General features: G+C 43.4%; 1 protein-coding gene across 2 annotated transcripts in view; it reads right to left on the bottom strand.

Annotated features, from left to right (window-relative positions):
- The window catches only part of DDR2 (discoidin domain receptor tyrosine kinase 2), a 388,089-nt gene extending 366,154 nt beyond the window's left edge, over positions 1 to 21,935 (bottom strand). For both annotated transcript variants that reach the window (XM_073592847.1, XM_073592848.1), the window contains exon 1: positions 21,545 to 21,935. In XM_073592847.1, the coding sequence (XP_073448948.1) occupies positions 21,545 to 21,566 (22 nt within the window). In that variant the 5' untranslated portion in view covers positions 21,567 to 21,935. The remainder of the gene's footprint in view (positions 1 to 21,544) is intronic.
- Between the last annotated feature and the right edge of the window lie 733 nt (positions 21,936 to 22,668).

The raw sequence follows: 22,668 nt of genomic DNA, 5'->3' as shown, positions 1-22,668 counted from the left end.
ACTGTTGGAGTATTCCTAGGCAATTTAGATACTCCACAAAATTTGGAATGTGTAATGGATTTTATTACTAGTACTAATTTACATTTCTGTGCTTTCTTTAACCCTACAACTGTCTCTACTAATGCCTAAATGAATCATTTGTGCCCGATTAAATATTAGTTAATTTGCCTGTTGTCTGCTTTGATATAATAGTTCAACAATTGTTTTTCATATTATACTACATGGTGTATTGTATTACTACTCCAAAGTTGCACGACTGACGCAACTTTGACGCAACTTTGGATGGGTGGAACTTGGATGTTACTTGTTGTCCCTCTGCAAAGCTGGACCCACTGTTGCATGTAAAACATTCAGATACATTATTCTTTCAATAAATTTTTATTAATAGAAGTTTAGTCATAACATTTGTATCATGCAGTTCAAAGAAATAAGACGTAAGGGAACAGAAAGTACAAATAAATCCGAAGCGAAGCCTCGCAAAACAGGATGTGATGAACAACATTTTGTGCTATAACTTTATACATATCAAGAGTTTTAGCTAGGAATGTCATGTCTCATTAGCAAGAGTGAGACAGGATGTATATTCTGCAAGATCAAACGACTAGAAGAGGCAGAGGTAACACTTGGTTGGGGGTGGTAATACGACTATAGAGATAGAAAAGACAGCTCTCGGATTTGCGAGGGCTCAGTGAACAGGGGAGGCGTCCGCGCCCGCCCCATAGGGGAACACACTGCGGGCATGGGGCCTCCCCCCCCTCCCGAACCCCCAATCCCGGCCGAGTCCGCCCTATACGGGAGAACCCTATATCATTATTCTAATCTAGAAACTTGAAAAACCCTACCCCACTAATGTCTATGGTCAAGTGACCTAACCAACTTAGCTATATATAGTCTAGCTTGGGGGGAGGCATTTACAGCTAAATAGCCCTAGACTCAAGGATCCCAGGAATTATAAAGGTAACTCCCCACCTCTCCTAAGATAAGCAATTAAATGAGTGTCAGGGCTATCCAGCTTTCAGAGGAATCAACAAGAGAAACTGAGAGAATATAAGGATAAGGAAGGAAGACCAGAGGGAGGAGAAAAGGGAAGGGTAAGAAGAGATTCGCAAGTGATAAGGATTATCAGTAGAGTCACTCAGGGCACCTGTTGACCCGGTTGTCTGACGCCAGGGCATAAGGGAATATGGCAGAAATTAGCCCAGGGTTCCCATGTGAGTTCGAAAGTGCGAACTTTGTCTTGTATAATGCTAACTATCTTCTCCTGCGCCATAATCCAGGATATTTTATGCTTCACCGCTGCAAAAGGGACCCTGCGTTTTTTCCAACAAGAAGCTATTGTGATTTTGGTTCCCAGCGGGATAAAAAAGATCAGTTGTTGGGTATATTTATCAACTTTTTCCACTTTCAGATTCAGTAGAGCAATCTCTGGGTTTTGAGTAATCTGAACGGTGGTTACTTTGCGGATCACTGAGAATACTTTGTTCCATAAGCTCCATACGTGGTACAGTGTCCCTATATGGTTACACCTGCAGAAACACAGCGGGGAAGCATCTGGATATATCCTTGCAAGGAGAGAAGGAACCCTGTACCACCTCATGAGCACCTTAATGCTAGCCTCCATTAGAGAAACATTTAGGATTCCTTTAAAAGAGCGATGAAAGCAGGAGAACCATTGATCCCTTTCCCAAGAGATATCAAGGTCTTTTTCCCAGGATAAGGCGTATGGAGGCTTGGACACAACTGAGGCAAGCGAGGCATACATGATGGAGATCCCCCCTCTCTGATCCGTTGCACCCGCGCACCATAATTCGTAGTTAGTGACTGTGGGGGGTTCAGATTTATTTGGCCAAATGGAATGAAGAAAATGCTGTATTTGCTTAAAACGGAAACGTTCAGCTGGAGGCATTTCAAGCTTACTAGTACAGAATGCCAGAGAAAGAGGGCCTGTGGATGTGAAATAGTTCCCTATTCTAAGTAATCCCTTATTCAGCCACCAGCTAAACGCTAAAATGTTCATTCCTGGTGGGAAGTCGGGATTATGAAAAATATGTGTCAGGGGTTTGAAGGTGGAGATCAGGGAGGGATTTTTATGTAGCCGGTCACATAAAGCCAGAGAGTGGGATAATGTGGGGGCTAGAATGGATGGTCTCAGTTTAGTGGGGGACCAAAGCAAAAAATCAATCGTGTGGAGAGGGACTGCATGACGCTCCATTGATACCCAATCAGGTTTCGGGCCCTTTGAGTATACAATGGAAATCTGGGCCAGCTGAGCTGCCTGATAGTACCACCAAATGTTAGGTAAGGCTAGACCACCTTGTGATTTAGGCCGGAATAGGATATTTTGTGCACAACGACTTCCCTTCGAGCCCCAAATGAATTTTATGATTTTGGATTGGAGCAGGTGTACTTGCGATTTTTGGATAGGGATGGGCAGGGATCTGAATAAGTAAAGTATGCGGGGAGGAGGATCGTTTTGACTGCGTTAATACGGCCTAGCCAAGATAAGTTATGTCTATCCCAAAGGGAGAGGTCTGATATCAGTTTGCGGAAGATGGCCGGGTAGTTAGATGAGTAGAGGGAGGCTATACTTGCGGAGAGATTGACCCCTATGTAAGGAAGTGAAGCCTCTTTCCAGGAAAACGGGAAATGATTTTATAAGCTACGTAAAACATTGGGAGGGACCGTAATGTTCAGGCCGGAAGATTTGGAAATGTTAACTTGCAAACCAGATACCTCTCCAAACTTATCAAGCAAGGAGAAGATATTAGGAGTAGATATCAGAGGGGAAGTCACGAAGAGCAACAAATCGTCAGCAAAAAGCTCGCATTTGTGCTCTTGTTTACCACATAACACCCCTCTAATATCAGGGTGATTTCTAATAGCAATAGCCAAAGATTTCATGGCTATGGCAAATAGAAGGGGGGAAAGAGGGCACCCCTGTCTAGTTCCCTTTTCTATAGCAAGCGGTTCGGAGTAGTAGCCCTGCAGTCTGACCTGTGCACATGGGTCAGAGTACAGGGCTCGAAGAATGCTCAAGAAACGTGGACCAAAACCCCAGCGCTCTAGTACATTGAATAAATAAGGCCAGGTGACTGTGTCAAAAGCTTTTTGCAAGTCGATTGATAATAAATAACTGTTTTGTGGGGGGCCCCCATCCCATTAAGAATTGAGAAGTGAGATGATGTCAACTGCTCTCCTGATCTGGTCAGGTCCTTGTCTCCCCGGGATGAAGCCCACCTGGTCCTTATTGATGTAAAGAGCTATGCAGGATGCTAGCCGGTTGGAAAGTACTTTTGTTAAAATTTTTAGATCATTGTTGATTAAGGAGAATAGGACGGTAATTGGAGACCAGAGATGTATCTTTGCCGGGTTTTGGAATGACCGATATGAAAGCAAGGTTTAGGGCTTTATCCAGGGGAGAGCCAGACCTGAGAGAATTGAAGAATTTGACTAAGTACGGGGTTAATATAGGGCCAAATTTTTTGTAATATCCAACGGAAAAGCTGTCTGGTCCCGGGGCTGAGTTTTGTTTCAGGTGCTTAACCACCCTGAGAACTTCTGAGTCAGAGATTGGATCATCTAGGAGGTCCGAATGTTCAGGAGATAATTTGGGAAGGGTGAGGTTGTTTAGGAAGTCCAAAATGGAGTGGCTAGGTGTTGTTTGTTCCTTTTTATATAGTGAAGTATAAAAATCATGAAATGTTTCCATTATGCGTTTTGGGTTTTGAGATAGATCACCCGATTGAGTACGAATTTTGGGGAAGGTAACGGATCGCGGTCTTGGTGACAATTTGGCTGCTAATTTAGCTCCTATTTTATCAGTTTGGTAGTAGAAGCGGGCTCCTGACCACCGAAGCTGTTTCTCAGCCTCGGAGGTGAGGGCCAGGTTTAAAGATGTCCGCACGGTTTCCAGCGCCTCTAGAGAATCTTTGGTGGGGTTCCTTTTATGGGCTCCACTCAGAGATTGGAATTTTAACCGGAGGTTATTGATTTCTGCCGTGCGTTCTTTTTTAAGATTAGTGGAGATTTAAAATGATCTTTCCTCTGAGGACTGCTTTATGAGCTGCTCACAACGTTTCCGGAGAAACCTCTTCAGTATTATTTAAACGGAAGTATTCCTGTATTTCCTTTGCTAGGATCGAGTATTAGATTGGGTCACTTAGGAGCCCTTCGTTAAGGCGCCATATGAATTTGTTGCCTGGGTTGGGAGATTGTTGCATATATAAGAGAACCAAAGAATGATCTGAAATGGAGGTGTCCCTAATAACTGCTTTAGTAGCCCAGGGGATTGTACGAGATTGAATAAAGATATGATCAATTCTGGTGTGGAGATGATGCGGGGCTGAGTAATGAATGAAGTCTTTGGATCTGGGATTCATTTCTCTCCAGATATCCACAAGGCCTAGGGAACACAGTGTGGAGGCTCTCAGTACTTTGTTTTGGAGGTTTCTAGAACGAGGGGGTCCAGACCCCGATTTGTCTAGAGAAACATCAAAAGGGAGGTTTGTGTCTCCTCCCATTAATATTTTCCCCTCAAGTTGCGGACCTAGTGTGGACATCATAGTAGAGAAAAAGGAAGCCTGACCCTTGTTTGGGGTGTAATAAGAAATAAAGGAGTACAATGATCCCTCAATCGTGCCTTTTACCAAAAGAAACCTGCCCGCTTGGTCTTTAATAACTTCGGAGGGGGGAAATTTAAGGTGTTTTGCAAAGCAAATGGCCACCCCCTTAGTCTTATTATCAGCATTGGAAAGAAAAAACTGAGGGTAGTGCCCATGTAAGAAGGAGGGGTTGTACGAGGATGGGAAGTGAGTTTCCTGTAATAAAAGAACTGCGATTTTTTGTGACTTGTAGTGGTTAAATAGTTTACGTCTTTTGACCGGAGAGTTCATTCCCTGCACATTGTGCGTGGCTATACATAGGAGGGGGGGGAGGAATGAGTGTGTCAGAATGCATGGATCAGAGGGGGGGATGTGCGCATCATACAACACATGCCTACCTGAGACTTCAAGATTTGTGCATGTGTCCAAGCCTTCACAGCCTGAGAGATTTGGAATCTGGATTGTAGGTGCGTTGTCGGGCGTCTGAGTGACTCTGGGAATAGATGAGAGGAGGAGGGGAGACATTGGGGGAAGATCAACCCTGAGAGGGAGAGACAAGACATGTCAAAAGCAATGTAAATCAAATTCCATAACTTACAGGAGGAGGGGGCAAAGTGCCACCCCCTGCAAGGTTTTCCCAAGGAGCAAAACCCCAAAAAAGAGGGTTGTGGAGGTGTCTCCGAGGGAGGGAAAATACCACTCCGAAACTCGTGGAGGCGAAGTGCAGCCACTCCAGCCATACCGCCAAAAAAATAAAACCAAAACTAGAACCATAAAAAGAAAATTGAAGGAGTCCTGAGAAAAATGAGGCAGAATGAAAACGTCTCAGAATCAATGAATCTCTGGCTTAAACCCTACCAGAGGTAAACGGGGGCTTGGAAAGTCAGCGTCCCAATGACAGAAGACTACCGCAGGAGATCTTGGGGAGAAGAAAGCAATGTTGATAGCAGACTTTTCATTAAGGAGGACGTCCATCTTTGGATCTCTTGGCTTGTTGCTTGTGCCATAAGGGTTGGATGGGACTCGTTGGGGGTGGTCTTGATCCCGGCCCTCATCCGAGGGCCGGGATCAAGATATCGGGATAGGTCCCGTCTGGCTGAGCCCCCGGTCATGCGAGGGGGTCCCTCAGGACTCCAGGAGGTGAGGAGGGGGTCCGATCGTCTGGTTCTGCCGCTTAAAATAGCTGTGGCGGTGGATGCAGGCCGGAGCAGAGCTCTCAGAACGAGCGACCGCTCATGGAGCTACCGCGCATCAGATATGTTTTTCATGCAACGTTTGAAGGTTAATATGTTTATGGCCCTCAGGTTGTATGAAAGTCAGACCAAAGTAGTGCATGAACTATTTTGAAGTTGGTATGACTTAAGGTCACACATATATGAATGGTTATCATTGGAAAACCTGGGGTATGACTTGTCATGCAACTTTGATGTCCAAAGTCACACAAGTGTGAATGGGGTGTAAAGCCTGTCTATGACTGTGTGAAAACAGTGAGATCAAGTTACACGTCCCATAGTTGTAAAGTGTTGTATGGATCCTTTGTAGTCTGAACTGCCTGAAAAGGGGGTAACCTTTGGAAACCATCAGTAATGATGCCAGTGGTACAACAGTCATGTATCCTTCTGCATCAGGAATCTCTGATCCCTCTTCATTGTTGCTCCTATGTTTGGTCTAAGTTAAAGGGTATGTCCAGGCATTACCTAGATTTACCTCTAAACCTTCAATGCTTCTCTAAAATATGTCCCAGCATTTATTTTACCTTGTTCCTGTAGCATGAAACAATTTTTATTACTCCCTGGAATTTGATCAACATGCTTGTAAAATTCTTGCAGGAGTAGCTCAGTTTCCATCACTGTCAGAGCCGGTACAAGGGGTGGGCGAGAGGGGAGAGTGCCCTAGACGGAGTGTGAGAGGGGGCGGGTTCAGGGCACTCTTTGACGCAGAGCAAAAGCAGCTGCCCCTGAAGCCCGCGCTGCCTTAGAATAGTTCTCCCGGTGTAGCGGTCACGAACACAGCTGTGTCATCCTCCCCCGTTTGCTCTCTTGGCCAGGTTAACACAAGCTGCCACACTGACAGGGGAGGAGAACAGCTGCAGGCTGTGTGTGTAAGCGCCGACTCGTCCTGCTTCTCCCTCTGTCAGGAGCTGCAGGATCGGAGTGGCTGTCCTGTGACAGGGAGTGAGGCAGAGCGGTCGTCCGTGCTCCCCTGTCCCGTCACCCCCCCCCCCACACACACACACACTTCTCTAGCACAGCACAGAACAGAGTGAAGTGTTCTGGCTGTATGCTACAGATCTGAGACTGTGCGTTGGAATGGAGAAAGAGCGCACACACATACCAGAAAGGTGCAGTGTCACGGAGTGAGGATGAGATCTGTGAGAAGGAGGGGGAGGAATTTGTGAAAAGGGGTGAGCACTCTAAAGGGAGGATTACAATGCTGGCTGTGGACGGAGGTAGAGAATGGGGGGTTTGGATACAGAGGGGGTTGTGGACGGGGGGGGTATACAGAGGTGGCTTTAGAACGGGGGGTACAGAGGTGACTATAGAAGGGGGGGTACAGAGGTGGCTATAGAAGGGGGGTACAGAGGTGGCTATAGAAGGGGGGGTACAGAGGTGACTATAGAAGGGGGGTATACAGAGGTGACTATAGAAGGGGGGGTACAGAGGTGACTATAGAAGGGGGGGTACAGAGGTGGCTATAGAAGGGGGGGTACAGAGGTGACTATAGAAGGGGGGTATACAGAGGTGACTATAGAAGGGGGGAGGTACAGAGGTGGCTATAGAAAGGGGAGTACAGAGGTGACTATAGAAGGGGGGTATACAGAGGTGACTACAGAAGGGGGGGGTACAGAGGTGACTATAGAAGGGGGGGTACAGAGATGACTATAGAAGGGGGGGTACAGAGGTGGCTATAGAAGGGGGGGTACAGAGGTGACTATAGAAGGGGTGTATACAGAGGTGGCTATAGAAGGGGGGTACAGAGGTAACTATAGAAGGGGGTATACAGAGGTGACTAGAGAAGGGGGGGTAAAGATGTGACTATAGAAGGGGGGTATACAGAGGTGACTATAGAAGGGGGGTATACAGAGTTGACTATAGAAGGGGGGGTACAGCAGTGACTATAGAAGGGGGGGTACAGAGGTGACTATAGAAGGGGGGAGGTACAGAGGTGGCTATAGAAAGGGGGGTACAGAGGTGACTATAGAAGGGGGGTATACAGAGGTGACTACAGAAGGGGGGGTACAGAGGTGACTATAGAAGGGGGGGTACAGAGGTTACTATAGAAGGGGGGGTACAGAGGTGGCTATAGAAGGGGGGGTACAGAGGTGACTATAGAAGGGGTGTATACAGAGGTGGCTATAGAAGGGGGGTACAGAGGTAACTATAGAAGGGGGTATACAGAGGTGACTAGAGAAGGGGGGGTAAAGATGTGACTATAGAAGGGGGCTATACAGAGGTGACTATAGAAGGGGGGTATACAGAGTTGACTATAGAAGGGGGGTATACAGAGGTGGCTATAGAAGGGGGGTATACAGAGGTGACTATAGAAGGGGGGAGGTACAGAGGTGGCTATAGAAAGGGGGGTACAGAGGTGACTATAGAAGGGGGGTATACAGAGGTGACTACAGAAGGGGGGGTACAGAGGTGACTATAGAAGGGGGGGTACCGAGGTTACTATAGAAGGGGGGGTACAGAGGTGGCTATAGAAGGGGGGGTACAGAGGTGACTATAGAAGGGGGGTATACAGAGGTGGCTATAGAAGGGGGGGGTACAGAGGTGACTATAGAATGGGGGGTATACAGAGGTGGCTTTAGAATGGGGGTACAGAGGTAACTATAGAAGGGGGGTATACAGAGGTGACTATAGAAGGGGGGGTAAAGATGTGACTATAGAAGGGGGGTACACAGAGGTGACTATAGAAGGGGGGTACAGAGGTGACTATAGAAGGGGGGTACAGAGGTGGCTATAGAAGGGGGGGTACAGAGGTGACTATAGAAGGGGGGTACAGAGGTGGCTATAGAAGGGGGTGTTCAGAGGTGACTATAGAAGGGAGGTATACAGAGGTGGCTATAGAAGGGGGGTATACAGAGGTGACTATAGAAGGGGGGAGGTACAGAGGTGGCTATAGAAAGGGGGGTACAGAGGTGACTATAGAAGGGGGGTATACAGAGGTGACTACAGAAGGGGGGGTACAGAGGTGACTATAGAAGGGGGGTACAGAGATGACTATAGAAGGGGGGGTACAGAGGTGACTATAGAAGGGGGGGTACAGAGGTGACTATAGAAGGGGGGTACAGAGGTGGCTATAGAAGGGGGGTACAGAGGTGACTATAGAAGGGGGGTATACAGAGGTGGCTATAGAAGGGGGGGTACAGAGGTGACTATAGAATGAGGGGTATACAGAGGTGGCTTTAGAAGGGGGGTACAGAGGTAACTATAGAAGGGGGGTATACAGAGGTGACTATAGAAGGGGGGGTAAAGATGTGACTATAGAAGGGGGGTATACAGAGGTGACTATAGAAGGGGGGGTACAGAGGTGATTATAGAAGGGGGGTACAGAGGTGGCTATAGAAGGGGGGGTACAGAGGTGACTATAGAAGGGGGGTACAGAGGTGGCTATAGAAGGGGGTGTTCAGAGGTGAAAATAAAAGGGGGGTATACAGAGGTGGCTATAGAAGGGGGGTATACAGAGGTGACTATAGAAGGGGGGAGGTACAGAGGTGGCTATAGAAAGGGGGGTACAGAGGTGACTATAGAAGGGGGGTATACAGAGGTAACTACAGAAGGGGGGGTACAGAGGTGACTATAGAAGGGGGGTACAGAGGTGACTATAGAAGGGGGGTACAGAGGTGGCTATAGAAGGGGGGGGTACAGAGGTGACTATAGAAGGGGGGTATACAGAGGTGGCTATAGAAGGGGGGTACAGAGGTAACTATAGAAGGGGGTATACAGAGGTGACTATAGAAGGGGGGGTAAAGATGTGACTATAGAAGGGGGGTATACAGAGGTGACTATAGAAGGGGGGGTACAGAGATGACTATAGAAGGGGGGTACAGAGGTGGCTATAGAAGGGGGGTATACAGAGGTGACTATAGAAGGGGGGGTACAGAGGAGACTATAGAAGGGAGGTATACAGAGGTGACTATAGAAGGGGGGTACAGAGGTGACTATAGAAGGGGGGTATACAGAGGTGGCTATAGAAGGGGGGTATACAGAGGTGACTATAGAAGGGGGGTATACAGAGGTGACTATAGAAGGGGGGTATACAGAGGTGACTATAGAAGGGGGTATACAGAGGTGGCTATAGAAGGGGGGATACTGAGGTGGCTATAGAAGGGGGGTACAGAGGTGACTATAGAAGGGGTTATACAGAGGTGGCTATAGAAGGGGGATACAGAGGTGGCAGTGGAAGGGGTGATACAGAGGTGGCTATAGAAGGGGGGTACAGAGGTGGCAGTGGAAGGGGTGATACAGAGGTGGCTATCTGAATAAGTTTTTGATCTGCTGTGTCTATATGTGTATAAGCCACATTTCTTTGTTTTATGCATTTCTCCAGTATTTCCTTTGAATTTGCAGAACTATGTTCAAAATGTAAATTGTTCAATAAAATTTTTTTTTTTTAAATCTGCCCAGCTGTGCCATTGTGACGTATATGGTAGTGAGCTGGTCAGCAAGTGGTTGAAGATGGCCCTGGGCGGGTTGTTAGCAGGCATAAGAGTAACAATACTGTGGGGGGGGGGGTCATGTAAAGGGTGAAATACTGTGTGTGGGGTGATAATTGAATTTGTATTGTTTTAAGTATATTCTTGTTTTGAAACGACATTGATTCCTTCTTAAAAATGGGGGGGGGGGGGCGCAGTTTGCCATCTTCGCCCTGGGCACCAAATGGCCTTGTCCCAGCACTGATCACTGTAGTAACGTTCCCAGAAATACATCTCCTGAGAGTCTTTTCATTGTGTAGGCAGGCTCTTAAACATCAAAGTAGCGGTATTGTTTCGCTGGCAAATAAGTGGATTAGGGATGAGCCCGCAGTCCAAGTCGAACGTAAGTTTTTCTCGAACATCAGGTGCTCGTTTGCTCTAATACGAACTGAACATATGGGGCTTTCGCTGGAAATTCAAGCCCTACGAAACACCCCATAATGCATAAGTGCATTGCTGTATGATGATTGGCCAAAGCATGCACCTAACCTGCATGCTTTAACCAATCACAGCGCGCTCTGCTGAGAGAGCCATAATTGGCCAAAGGCAGGGTGCCAATCATGGCTCAGGGGGCTATGTCCATGCCCCACACTATATAAGGCTGCTGCTTACATGGCAGTCGTATAGTGTAATGAATGAAGAGAGATTAGGCAGCTTAGTTAGTGACGTGCAGGAAATGTATTTGATATAGATATAGATATATATATATATATATATATATATATATATATATATATATATATATATATATATATATATATATATATATATATATGGATACTGTTATCTGTGATTAAATATTCAGTATAGTATCTAAATTCATGCAGTGTAGTATAAATAATATAGTGTATTGAAGTGGTTAAGGGGAACCCTGCGCCAAAATCTAAATAAGAATGGTGTGGTGGTCCCCCCCAAAATCCATACCAGGCCCTTCAGGTCTGGTATGAATTTTAAGGGGAACCCCGTGCCAAAATAAAAAAAAAATGGCATAGGGTCCCACCAAAATCCATACCAGACCCTTCAGGTCTGGTATATATTTTAAGGGGAACCCCGCACCAAAATTAAAAATGACGTCCCGCCAAAATCCATATCAGACCCTTATCCGAGCACACAACCTGGCAGGCCGCAGGAAAAGGGGGGGGGCGGGAGAGCACCCCGCTCCTGAAACCTACCAGGCCACATGCCCTCAACATAGGAAGGGTGCTTTGGGGTCCCCCCAAAGCACCTTGTGCCCATGTTGATGGGGACAAGAGCCTCATCCCACAACCCTTGCCCAGTAGTTCTGGGGGTTTGTGGGCAGGGGGCTTATCGGAATCTGGAAGCCCCCTTTAACAAGGGGGGCCCCCAGATCCCGGCCCCCTTATGTGAATAGGTATGGGGTACAATGTACCACTGCCCATTCACCAAAAAAGTGTCAAAAAATTAAAAATGACAGGAGACCGTTTTGGACAATTCCTTTATTAAAAAAAAAAAAGTGTCCCACGATGTCCATCCATCTTTAATCATGGCGCCGATGGTCCCAAAAAAAAGAAGGAAAACCAGAAGGGGCGGGGTCACTCGGTTAAGTCAGTGGGTGGCCCCGCCCTTGGCTATATAAGAGCTGTCAAAACAAAAAGACGGCAGACGGTGGGACGCAGAGTTTTTCCGTTTTTTTTATTTTTTTCTCAGGACCGTCGGATGCTGTGATTAAAGATGGATGGACATCGCGGGACTCTTTTTTTTTTTAATAAAGGAATTGGCCAAAACTGTCTCCTGTCATTTTTACTTTTTTGACACTTTTTTTGGGGGGGGGGTACTTGTCAAAGACCCCAAAGCACCCTCCCTATTTGAGGGCATGTGGCCTTGTACGGTTCCGGAGGGGGGCGCTCTCTCCCCCCCTTTTTCCTTCAGCCTGCCAGGTTGCGTGCTCAGATAAGGGTCTGGTATGGATTTTGGGGGGACCCCCACACCATTTTTTTTTAATTTTGGTGCAGGGTTCCCCTTAATATTCATACCAGACCCAAAGGGCCTCGTAATAGACTGGGGGGGAGCCCCCTACCATTTTTTAAAATGATTTTTATGTATATTGCCGGGATCCAGCAATACATTACAGCCACAAGCAATTTTACATTACATTTTTTACCTTTTGAAATGTCATTTTGCTGCGGGACTGTTATGAACATGGGAAAAGTGCACTATTTTACAGGCAGACTAACGAGACCCCCCAGGCACGATATTTAAAGGAATATTTTATTTTTATTGTTTCACTTTAAGCAATAATAAAATCAGTGCTCCTGAAAAAAAAAACACAGTTTTTAAAACTTTTTTTGCATTGGTACATGTCCCCTGTTGCAGTACCCAGGTCCCCATACACTTTTAATGGCAATAACTTGCATATAAGCCTTTAAAATTAGCACTTTTGATTTTTCACGTTTGTGTTCCATAGACTTTTACAATGTTCGCATAATTTTTTTTTCTGTTCCCATATTGTGGTGCGAACCAAACTGGGGGGTGTTCGGCTCATCCCTAAAGTTGATATATATGCATGTGGAGTGGACTAGAGAGGGGTGGGGATTTGGGGAGTTCTGTAGTCTAGCATGCAGGGTTCACAACACTATTGGGTATTTCAGTGCTGCAAAAGCACTTTGCTGTCAGCCAAAAAAAGTTAGGAGCACCAAACTTTTGGTGAATCAACAGGTATTTTGTACTTGCATTGTTTTTAAAGGGATAACACATGGGGAAACATGCATGCATGTCAATGTTGAAAATACCTTATGACTTTGTGAATTGGGGCTTATATCTCGATTACACAATGCTGGTTATCTTTTTTTGTTGTTATTGTTATCTTAGAACATAACAAGGCAACAAAAATGTGCTTGCAACAACGCTTTCCTAACATGCTTCTACCCCAGTTTACCTCATTAGAAGCTGATTAAAGAAACAATATTGTATATGTGAAAGGTTCAGTTTGAATTCTAACTTTGTGGCTGGGTTCACACTATTGCGAATTGAATGCGGGTTTCTCTTGCTCTGCAGCTCTCTACGGCTGCAGAGCGAATTGCACAAGAGTCCTGCGCATCTTCTGGTCCCTTTCAGGTTCGAAATCAACCAAAAGTTTGGACCAAAATCGGACCTGAAATGGTGAACAGGGACGCACTGGACCTCTTCTGTGAGCCACTCTGCATGGCAAACTCAGCCTAAAATGTGATACTATGAGGGAGAAAAAGAGAGTCTACAGTCAACATAAAACTCACCATCCTACCCCTTTAAGTTTATTTAGAAGTATGACAAGCATTAGGCAGCCAATGACTGCTTTTCGTGCTGTAATTAAGGACCTTTCTTACCTGCACTCATGAGCAATGCACCTGTGGCCTAACTCCAGTTTTTAATAGTTATTGGCTCTGCTGGTTCTCTGAATTAATTTAGTGAGTCTGTGCAGTAATGAAGGCATGCATGCTCCAAAAAAAGAAAAAAAAAAGAAAACAAAAAAAGGCTTGCAGCTCCCTTAGGTCTCATGCACACTGCTTCTCCTAAATTGATATTTTTGGGGCTTTTTGGCCAAAGCACCTAAATAAAAGCCTATTAGTTTTAGGAGCAGCAGAGTTTAGAGGCAGTCATAGCTCCTTCTCCTGAATGTAGACGAATCACGTTCGGTAACGTTTGGGCATAAAAAGAGCCAAAAAGTGCCAAACGCTAGGCGCGTTTAGGACTTCAGCGTTTATTTATTTCAATGGCCAGAAAAAAATGAAATTCTGGCTAATGAAATAAATAAATGCCCAAACTCTAAACGCTGTTAAACTCTGCTAAACTGGTTTGAAAAAATGCAGCTTACGTGAGTTTTTAACATTGATTTTCTCCTATCAGAATAAACAGCATTTACAATAAACCAGTGTGCATGAGGCCCTAAAGTGCATCTAACCCGTGCATCCTAACAGTTTTTATTGGACTTTTTGCAGTACAGAAAACAGTATACATTGCATACTATAGTAGAAAAGTAATATTCTAATTTTGACATACACAAAAAATTTGTGAATTCCAAAAATAGGCATGCACTGAAATAAGCATCTCCCAGTATCAACAAGCAGATGTTACGGACTATCAGCCTAAAATATTTCTAAGGTAACAATAGTGCTAAAGTGCAGTCACCCCCCTCTCATCTTCATATCAATCCCTGTGTCTCTATGAAGCTTCTTGGATCCAAAGTATAAAAAGCACATGGGGCACATGGGGCATCAACTTCAGCTCAAGTAGAAATGGGGGCCTAATAACTTAAAGAAGACTTTCAGCTGTTTCATTTTATACATTGGTCTTGAACCATTAGTCCAGCTTGGAACAATGTAACTATACATATACCATACCCGTGGAATCCCTCTAGAAGCTGGAAGTCATTGTAGTAGACACTGTTACCAAAGTACCATATATACTCGAGTATAAGCCGACCCGAATATAAGCCGAGGCACCTAATTTTACCACAAAAAACTGGGAAAACGTATTGACTTGAGTATAAGCCTAGGGTGAGAATGCGCAGCTACTGTAAGTGGAAAAGAGGGTCAACAATGCCCATTTGCAGCCTCAGGTTCCTAGATGCCCCCTAGCTGCAGCCAAAATTTGGGGTCTCTGGACCCAAAGGGTCCCAAAATGACATTGCTGCAGATGGACACATTTGACCGACTTTGGGGCCCGTATCTTGGGGCCGCTTGCTGCTAGGAACCCCAAATTTGGTGTGCAAACCCAGTAGAACTAGCACTACAACATATCCAAAGCTGGGGTTCTGAGATACGGGGCTCCAAAGTCGGTTCAGAAAATGTCAACCACTTTTTTGCAGCAGAGAATGACATTTTCCAAACCGAATTTGGGGCCCCGTATCTCGGGGTCACTTAGTGCTAGGAACCCCAGCTTTGGATATGTTGTAGTGCTAGTTCCACTGCGTTTGCACACCATTTGGGGTTCCTAGCACCAAGTGGCCTCGAGATACAGGGCCCCAAAATCGGTTCAGAAAATGTCATTCTCTGCTGCAGAAAAGTGCTTGACTTGAGTATAAGCCGAGGGGGGCATTTTCAGCACAAAAAAATGAGCTGAAAAATCTCGGCTTATACTTGAGTATATACGGTTATCCCCACTAGCTCCTGGGTCCCATTGTGAGCAGCTGCCCTGCTGCATTTTGAACACAGAAGGGTGGTTGCTTGGCATGGGCACCATTCTGAGAATGCTTTGTATTTTCTCATTGAATGAAAAGTGTTATGTCATTGGATGAAGACAAAAAAAGAAAGAGTCTCCCTGGGACTTTAAATGAGGAGGTCACAGTTAGCCACTGAGTAACAAAAGTAATAGCAGTATAAATGTTTATTAAAATTAATGTACATAAATGGATAATATAGCATATTAGCTCAGCCAATGGATTTGCACATAATGAAGAGAATAAATAAAGTTAATACAAACGTTATACAGTGCAGTATATACAAATGCACGCATCAGAAACCCGACGTGCGTTTCGCAAGATCATTGCTCGCTCATCAGGGGTGGATGTGGATGAGATGTATCTAAATAGACAAAAGGATGTGTCACAGTGGTCAATGTAAGAACAAAAGCAGAATGGGCCAGAGCAAAACGGCCCAATAGTTACCAATGAACGAAACCAGAGTTTCCATTGCTGAACCCCCAAATGGACGGCAGCAGCCAGAGTATGGCATGGTAGCTGAGGGGCAGAAGACAGACAGGGGGGGATGCTAGGCGGCAGACAAGGCATAGGTGAAGATGAATGGTCCTAATTGTCTCAGTGTGTAACTTGATAGATATCAGCTGTAAACATAGATGTATATTTACATAGTTACATAGTTACATAGTAGGTGAGGTTGAAAAAAGACACAAGTCCATCAAGTCCAACCTATGTGTGTGATTATGTGTCAGTATTGCATTGTATATCCCTGTATGTTGTGGTCATTCAGGTGCTTATCTAATAGTTTCTTGAAGCTATCAATGCTCCCCGCTGAGACCACCGCCTGTGGAAGGGAATTCCACATCCTTGTCGCTCTTACAGTAAAGAACCCTCTACGTAGTTTAAGGTTAAACCTCTTTTCTTCTAATTTTAATGAGTGGCCACGAGTCTTGTTAAACTCTCTTCTGCGAAAAAGTTTTATCCCTATTGTGGGGTCACCAGTCCGGTATTTGAAAATTGAAATCATATCCCCTCTCAAGCGTCTCTTCTCCAGAGAGAATAAGTTCAGTGCTCGCAACCTTTCCTCATAACTAAGATCCTCCAGACCCTTTATTAGCTTTGTTGCCCTTCTTTGTACTCGCTCCATTTCCAGTACATCCTTCCTGAGGACTGGTGCCCAGAACTGGACCGCATACTCTAGGTGCGGCCTGACCAGAGTCTTGTAGAGCAGGAGAATTATCGTTTTATCTCTGGAGTTGATCCCCCTTTTAATGCATGCCAATATTCTGTTTGCTTTGTTAGCAGCAGCTTGGCATTGCCTGCCATTGCTGAGCCTATCATCTACTAGGACCCCCAGGTCCTTTTCCATCCTAGATTCCCCCAGAGGTTCTCCCCCCAGTGTATAGATTGCATTCATATTTTTGCCACCCAAATGCATTATTTTACATTTTTCTACATTGAACCTCATTTGCCATGTAGTCGCCCACCCCATTAATTTGTTCAGGTCTTTTTGCAAGGTTTCCACGTCCTGCGGAGAAGTTATTGCCCTGCTTAGCTTAGTATCATCTGCAAATACAGAGATTGAACTGTTTATCCCATCCTCCAGATCGTTTATGAACAAATTAAATAGGATTGGTCCCAGCACAGAACCCTGGGGAACCCCACTACCCACCCCTGACCATTCCGAGTACTCCCCATTTATCACCACCCTCTGAACTCGCCCTTGTAGCCAGTTTTCAATCCATGTACTCACCCTATGGTCCATGCCAACGGACCTTATTTTGTACAGTAAACGTTTATGGGGAACTGTGTCAAATGCTTTTGCAAAATCCAGATACACCACGTCTACGGGCCTTCCTTTATCTAGATGGCAACTCACCTCCTCATAGAAGGTTAATAGATTGGTTTGGCAAGAACGATTCTTCATGAATCCATGCTGATTACTGCTAATGATACCGTTCGTATTACTAAAATCCTTTATATAGTCCCTTATCATCCCCTCCAAGAGTTTACATACTATTAATGTTAGGCTAACTGGTCTGTAATTCCCAGGGATGTATTTTGGGCCCTTTTTAAATATAGGTGCTACATTGGCTTTTCTCCAATCAGCTGGTACCATTCCAGTCAGTAGACTATCTGTAAAAATTAGGAACAACGGTCTGGCAATCACTTGACTGAGTTCCCTAAGTACCCTCGGATGCAAGCCATCTGGTCCCGGTGATTTATTAATGTTAAGTTTCTCAAGTCTAATTTTGAACCAGGTCTCTGAAATTCCCACAAAATCCAAATCCTCCTCGTACAACAGTATCTCTAGTTCACCTATCTTGTCTGCCATGCTCCTGGCATTGGTGAACATGCCACATAGTTTAGACCGGTCGCATATTGTCTTCGTATTGGGTGTTTCGAGATTGCAACTAGGACTTACTACTATACTCACCTTGTGTTTTTGTGCTTTGGTTAACCTACCACTAATTCTCAATGATTTGCCAAATTTAGTAAGATGAACATCAAGATATATAATGTAATAATATTTTTATATGAGAGCATGTGTATTCTAGCATAAGTATATATGTCAAGCCTTACTAAATAAGCAGAGTAGACAAAAGTTGTACAATTATTTGTATAGAAACATATGTGGACTAACCTGATCCAATAATGGAGCAGACATAGAGACCATGGGTAATAAAGTAAATCCTGAAAAAATGTGTTTGTCTGGGAGAGAAAAGAGGAGAAGGTTGTGAGAAAAGCAGTGTTATAAATGAAACAAAAAAATGTCCAGTGCCATACTCTGGGTGCTGCCGTCCATTTGGGGGTTCAGCGATGGAAACTCTGGTTTCGTTCATTGGTAAGTATTGGGCTGTTTTGCTCTGGCCCATTCTGCCATTGTTCCTACATTGACCACTGTGACACATATTTTTGTCTATTTAGATACATCTCATCCATAGCCACCCCTGATGAGTGAGCAATGATCTTGCGAAACGCGTCAGATTTTCTGATGCGTGCATTTGTATATACTGCATTGTATATCGTTTGTATCAACTTTATTTATTCTCTTCATTATGTGCAAATCCATTGGCTGAGCTAATATGCTATATTATCCATGTATGTACATTAATTTTAATAAACATTTATACTGCTTTTACTCTTGTTACTCAGTGGCTAACTGTGACCACCTCATTTAAAGTCCCAGGGCGACTCTCTCTTTTTTTGTATACTTACAGTGGGGAGGGAAAGTATTCAGACCCCCTTAAATTTTTCACTCTTTGTTATATTGCAGCCATTTGCTAAAATCATTTAAGTTCATTTTTTCCTCATTAATGTACACACAGCACCCCATATTGACAGAAAAACACAGAATTGTTGACATTTTTGCAGATTTATTAAAAGAGAAAAACTGAAATATCACATGGTCCTTAGTTAGGTCTGAATACTTAGCATCCCCACTGTATATAGGGATGGAGGTGTATCACTGGTGACTGCAGACCTTTTATTTTATTTTGCTGTCATTGGATGAAGTGGCTAGGTGGGGCGGTACCACACCTGGAATTATTTTTAATAGGAAGGATAAGGCTTAACCTCCCTGGCGGTATGATTATTTCGGATTTTAGGTGCTGAAAGCGGTACAATTATTTTGCATGGAAATTTGGCGTTTTATATTGTAGGTCTGTAAATCTTAACAATAACACACTTAAATCTGTCCAAACCAGAGTCTAGTAGATATCCCGGGTATGATAAAGTTTGAAACACAAAAACATAAATTATAATATAATAAATAAAAATAAATAATTAAAAAAAATTTAAAAAAATAGTAATAAAATACATTTCCCCACAATTCACTATCGCTCAATTCTGCAAGTGTTCTAATTTACTATCGTTGTTTTCTAGCTGGTCTAAAGCCACTTTTGACGTAAAGGGACACTTTTTGGTTGCTATGGACAATCTCCAGTTTCCAGGCAGAAAGAACAGTGTATATCATGTAAAACTGCATGCAGGGCATGGGCCAGAGCACTGGGGACAAAAGGGATGTGAAATCATTTCATACAGTACTGTAATCTGTAAGATTACAGTACTGTATGTGTTATGATTTTGACATTTTTTTGAATTTGCCGCCAGGCTCCGCCCCCGTGCGTCGCGCCGCTCGCAGGGAACGGAGCCTGGCACGGAGAGGCTTCGGAGGAGGACGGAGCCCTCGGACACTGCGGGGGACATCGCAGGATCCCGGGGACAAGGTAAATAACGCTGCCCCAGGATCCTGCAATGCGATCCCGAGTGTGGCTCGGGGTTAACGCTAATGGTACTGAATTTTAACCCCGAGCCACACTCGGGAAAACCGCCAGGGAGGTTAATATTATACTGAAAATGTACCGCGCTTTGTAGTTAAAATTACAAAGTCCTGCACATTATTGGTATGCTGTTTGTTTAGTTGTGGTAAAAAGTGGTACACAAAAGGTGTTTAGTAGCTTTTTACACTTTGATTTTTTATCATGGAGTGTGGGTTTTAAAGGCAGCGCAGGAATATTATAAAGATTTTTATTGCTATATAAGGCTATATAAGTGCAAGTAGGTTCAAGAATCTAAGACTTTGCAAGTCTTACCCAGGTACTTGCTTAAAGGCTAAGTTCACCTGAATAGAAGAATAGAATAAATGCACATATTTTTTCAGAAAAACAACTCTTTTTTTTTTTTTTTTTTAGCTGGAAGAAGAGAAAGCATTGTACCCATGATCAGTTTCTCTATATGGCTTTCTGTTATCTGCGGGGTATGTCAATGGACTACAAGAATGCTTATCAGTGCCCCTGCAGGCCATTGAAATTATATGTCCATCTGCCATGGTGGCAGACAGTTTTTGTAGTTTGTTCATTCACTGGAAACTGTGAATGAATGATGCTGCTTTGTGGGCAGAGCCCCACACAGCCGCTTTCTTTTTTTCAAAAAATGACAGCGAGTGCGGGGAGAAGAACCCCCGTCCACTGTAATGGGGAAGGGGGTTCAGGGAATGAGGTAGCAGATGCTGGTTCCAAAGATTAACTTATCCTTTAAAAGGTACCTGCATGTCAGCACTGTTGTAACCTTTGACATGGTTTAGGCCAGATCAAGATTTTTTTAGCATGTTGAAAAAATGTACATGCATTGTATAAAATACGTCTCAAGGCTCTGTCACATGATTACATACCTAGGCATATTTGGCCCTAAGAATTCAGTTGAAGGTAAAGATCGGAATTGGATAAATCCCCTGATTAGCTAGCTTTTCCTCAAAGTCCATTTTCATGCCACTTCAGTGAAATGATGTAACCAAATTTCTAGACATATGGACATGTAACCAAACACTGTAGCAGCCCAGAGCAGCTTTTTCCTCACACAGGTAAGTGTTATAAATTTATTTTTAATGTATTATTTTGAGGGGCAGGATGATTAAGATTACAGGGGCTTGCACTTCTACTCCAGGTTTGCTTTGACCTCCTGCTTAGTAATACCATATAATAATATTTCCTGCTTTCATTTGTGGCCTCATTTAACCTAAAGTTTCTTAAAACAAAAGGAGCTACACAATACAGTTTAACACAATTGCCAATAATGTTCTCTGTAGTTGCCAGAAATTTTACATACATATTTGCATTGTAGCAATTTCACATAATCTAGCAGTTTAGTATCACCATTCTTTAAATCACAGTTCAACAAGACAGCATGTAATACGCAGAGGTAAGTTACTCTTTTATATCAAAGTCACATATATTTTCTCCCACAAACATTATAACCTAATTTTGAAATATGGATACAACAGGCCTAATAAAACACGAGAATTTCAATCAAAAATATATTTTTTTGATTCACTACCACAATCCACTTCTGACTGTATTCTGGTTTAATCTCCATTTCTACAAGAGGAGCCAGCAACACCATGCCAGGCTGTTAACATTATCTTGCCAGACTAAGATGTAGAGTACACATTTAAACAGAGGCACTTTTCCCCAAATGATGGTAATGCAATACTTGTGTTGTATACAAGTCGGTCTATAATAAAATACAAACATGTATACATGCATAATACACACCCTTGTACCAGACAATAACACTATGTGAAATAAATTGTACGGTAAATGTACGACTTACATGTCAGTTGAAGAAATTCCATATGTCGTTCTCAGAAGACTTTGCCAGAATTTTAAGATTTATTAACTGTGACAACACTTTAGCATCTTCGTATAGTGCCTTTTTCCTAAGAACATTTCTTTTTTACAAATTCTTTGTTTATCTGGAGTAGTGCCATAATTCCGGATAACTATAATTTTCAACTAAGTGATTACACATTATTTCACTGAAATTTGTTTCTGCGTATGTGTCGGCGAAGACTGCAAACAGAAAATCCCGAGCTGTGGAAGCTGAAGAAAAAGGAGAGAGAAACGTCTGTTTCCAAAGGAAATGTCTGCAGGGAGGTTCAGTAATGTGCCTGATATAAGATGCCTTTCAGAAAGTTTCAGTGTATGGCAGAGAGGCTGCCAGAGTTCCCAGCATGCAACCTGTGCAACATTTGGCTTCAATTAAGGAAAGAAAATTTAGCTCACATCAATAACACTAGCCTCAGTTGGAGATTTTCTTTTCCTCTGGATTTAGTATCGAGTATGTGTGTATATGTACTATATATATATATATATATATATATATATATATATATATATATATATATATATATATATATATATATATATACTCCTCTTTTTTGTCTACATTTTAAATTAACATATACTGTATATTTTCTTACTATAAAATAAATGAGGCATTTAATTAGAACAGCTTTTAATTGTTGTGAGTGGCTCTGCCGCTGAGATGGACATTGTAGACCTTAGTCACTCCAAAGTAAGGACACCCTTTGTATACACTCGACCCTTTAGATGATAAAATTACCGCCTGCCTCATCTTGAAAGCCTCTATAGTACTGGATTTTTTTACTCCCCATTAATTCCCCTATATGTGTAGAATCCTAAGCACATGGACCATATAGTGCATAATATCAAAACGTTCTAACGTGAAACCAGTCATTAAATTGAAATAAAATAAATTTAACTCAGAAATTCCAATCCTTTCTGCACTCATTCCAAAACAGAAAAAGCTTTGTTCTTACATACAATTAAAAACAGAGATACAATTAGGTAGACAGCATAGTCAGAAAATTATAGTTGTGTTAACTGACGCATATGAACATAATATAATTTGGTCTGGGCAACTAGGCATCTATG

Source organism: Aquarana catesbeiana, linkage group LG07 (genome assembly GCF_042186555.1).
Source record: "Aquarana catesbeiana isolate 2022-GZ linkage group LG07, ASM4218655v1, whole genome shotgun sequence".
NCBI classification, from domain to species: domain Eukaryota; kingdom Metazoa; phylum Chordata; class Amphibia; order Anura; family Ranidae; genus Aquarana; species Aquarana catesbeiana.
Note: the sequence above shows the minus strand (reverse complement) of the source record. Positions and strands in the feature narration are given on the sequence as shown.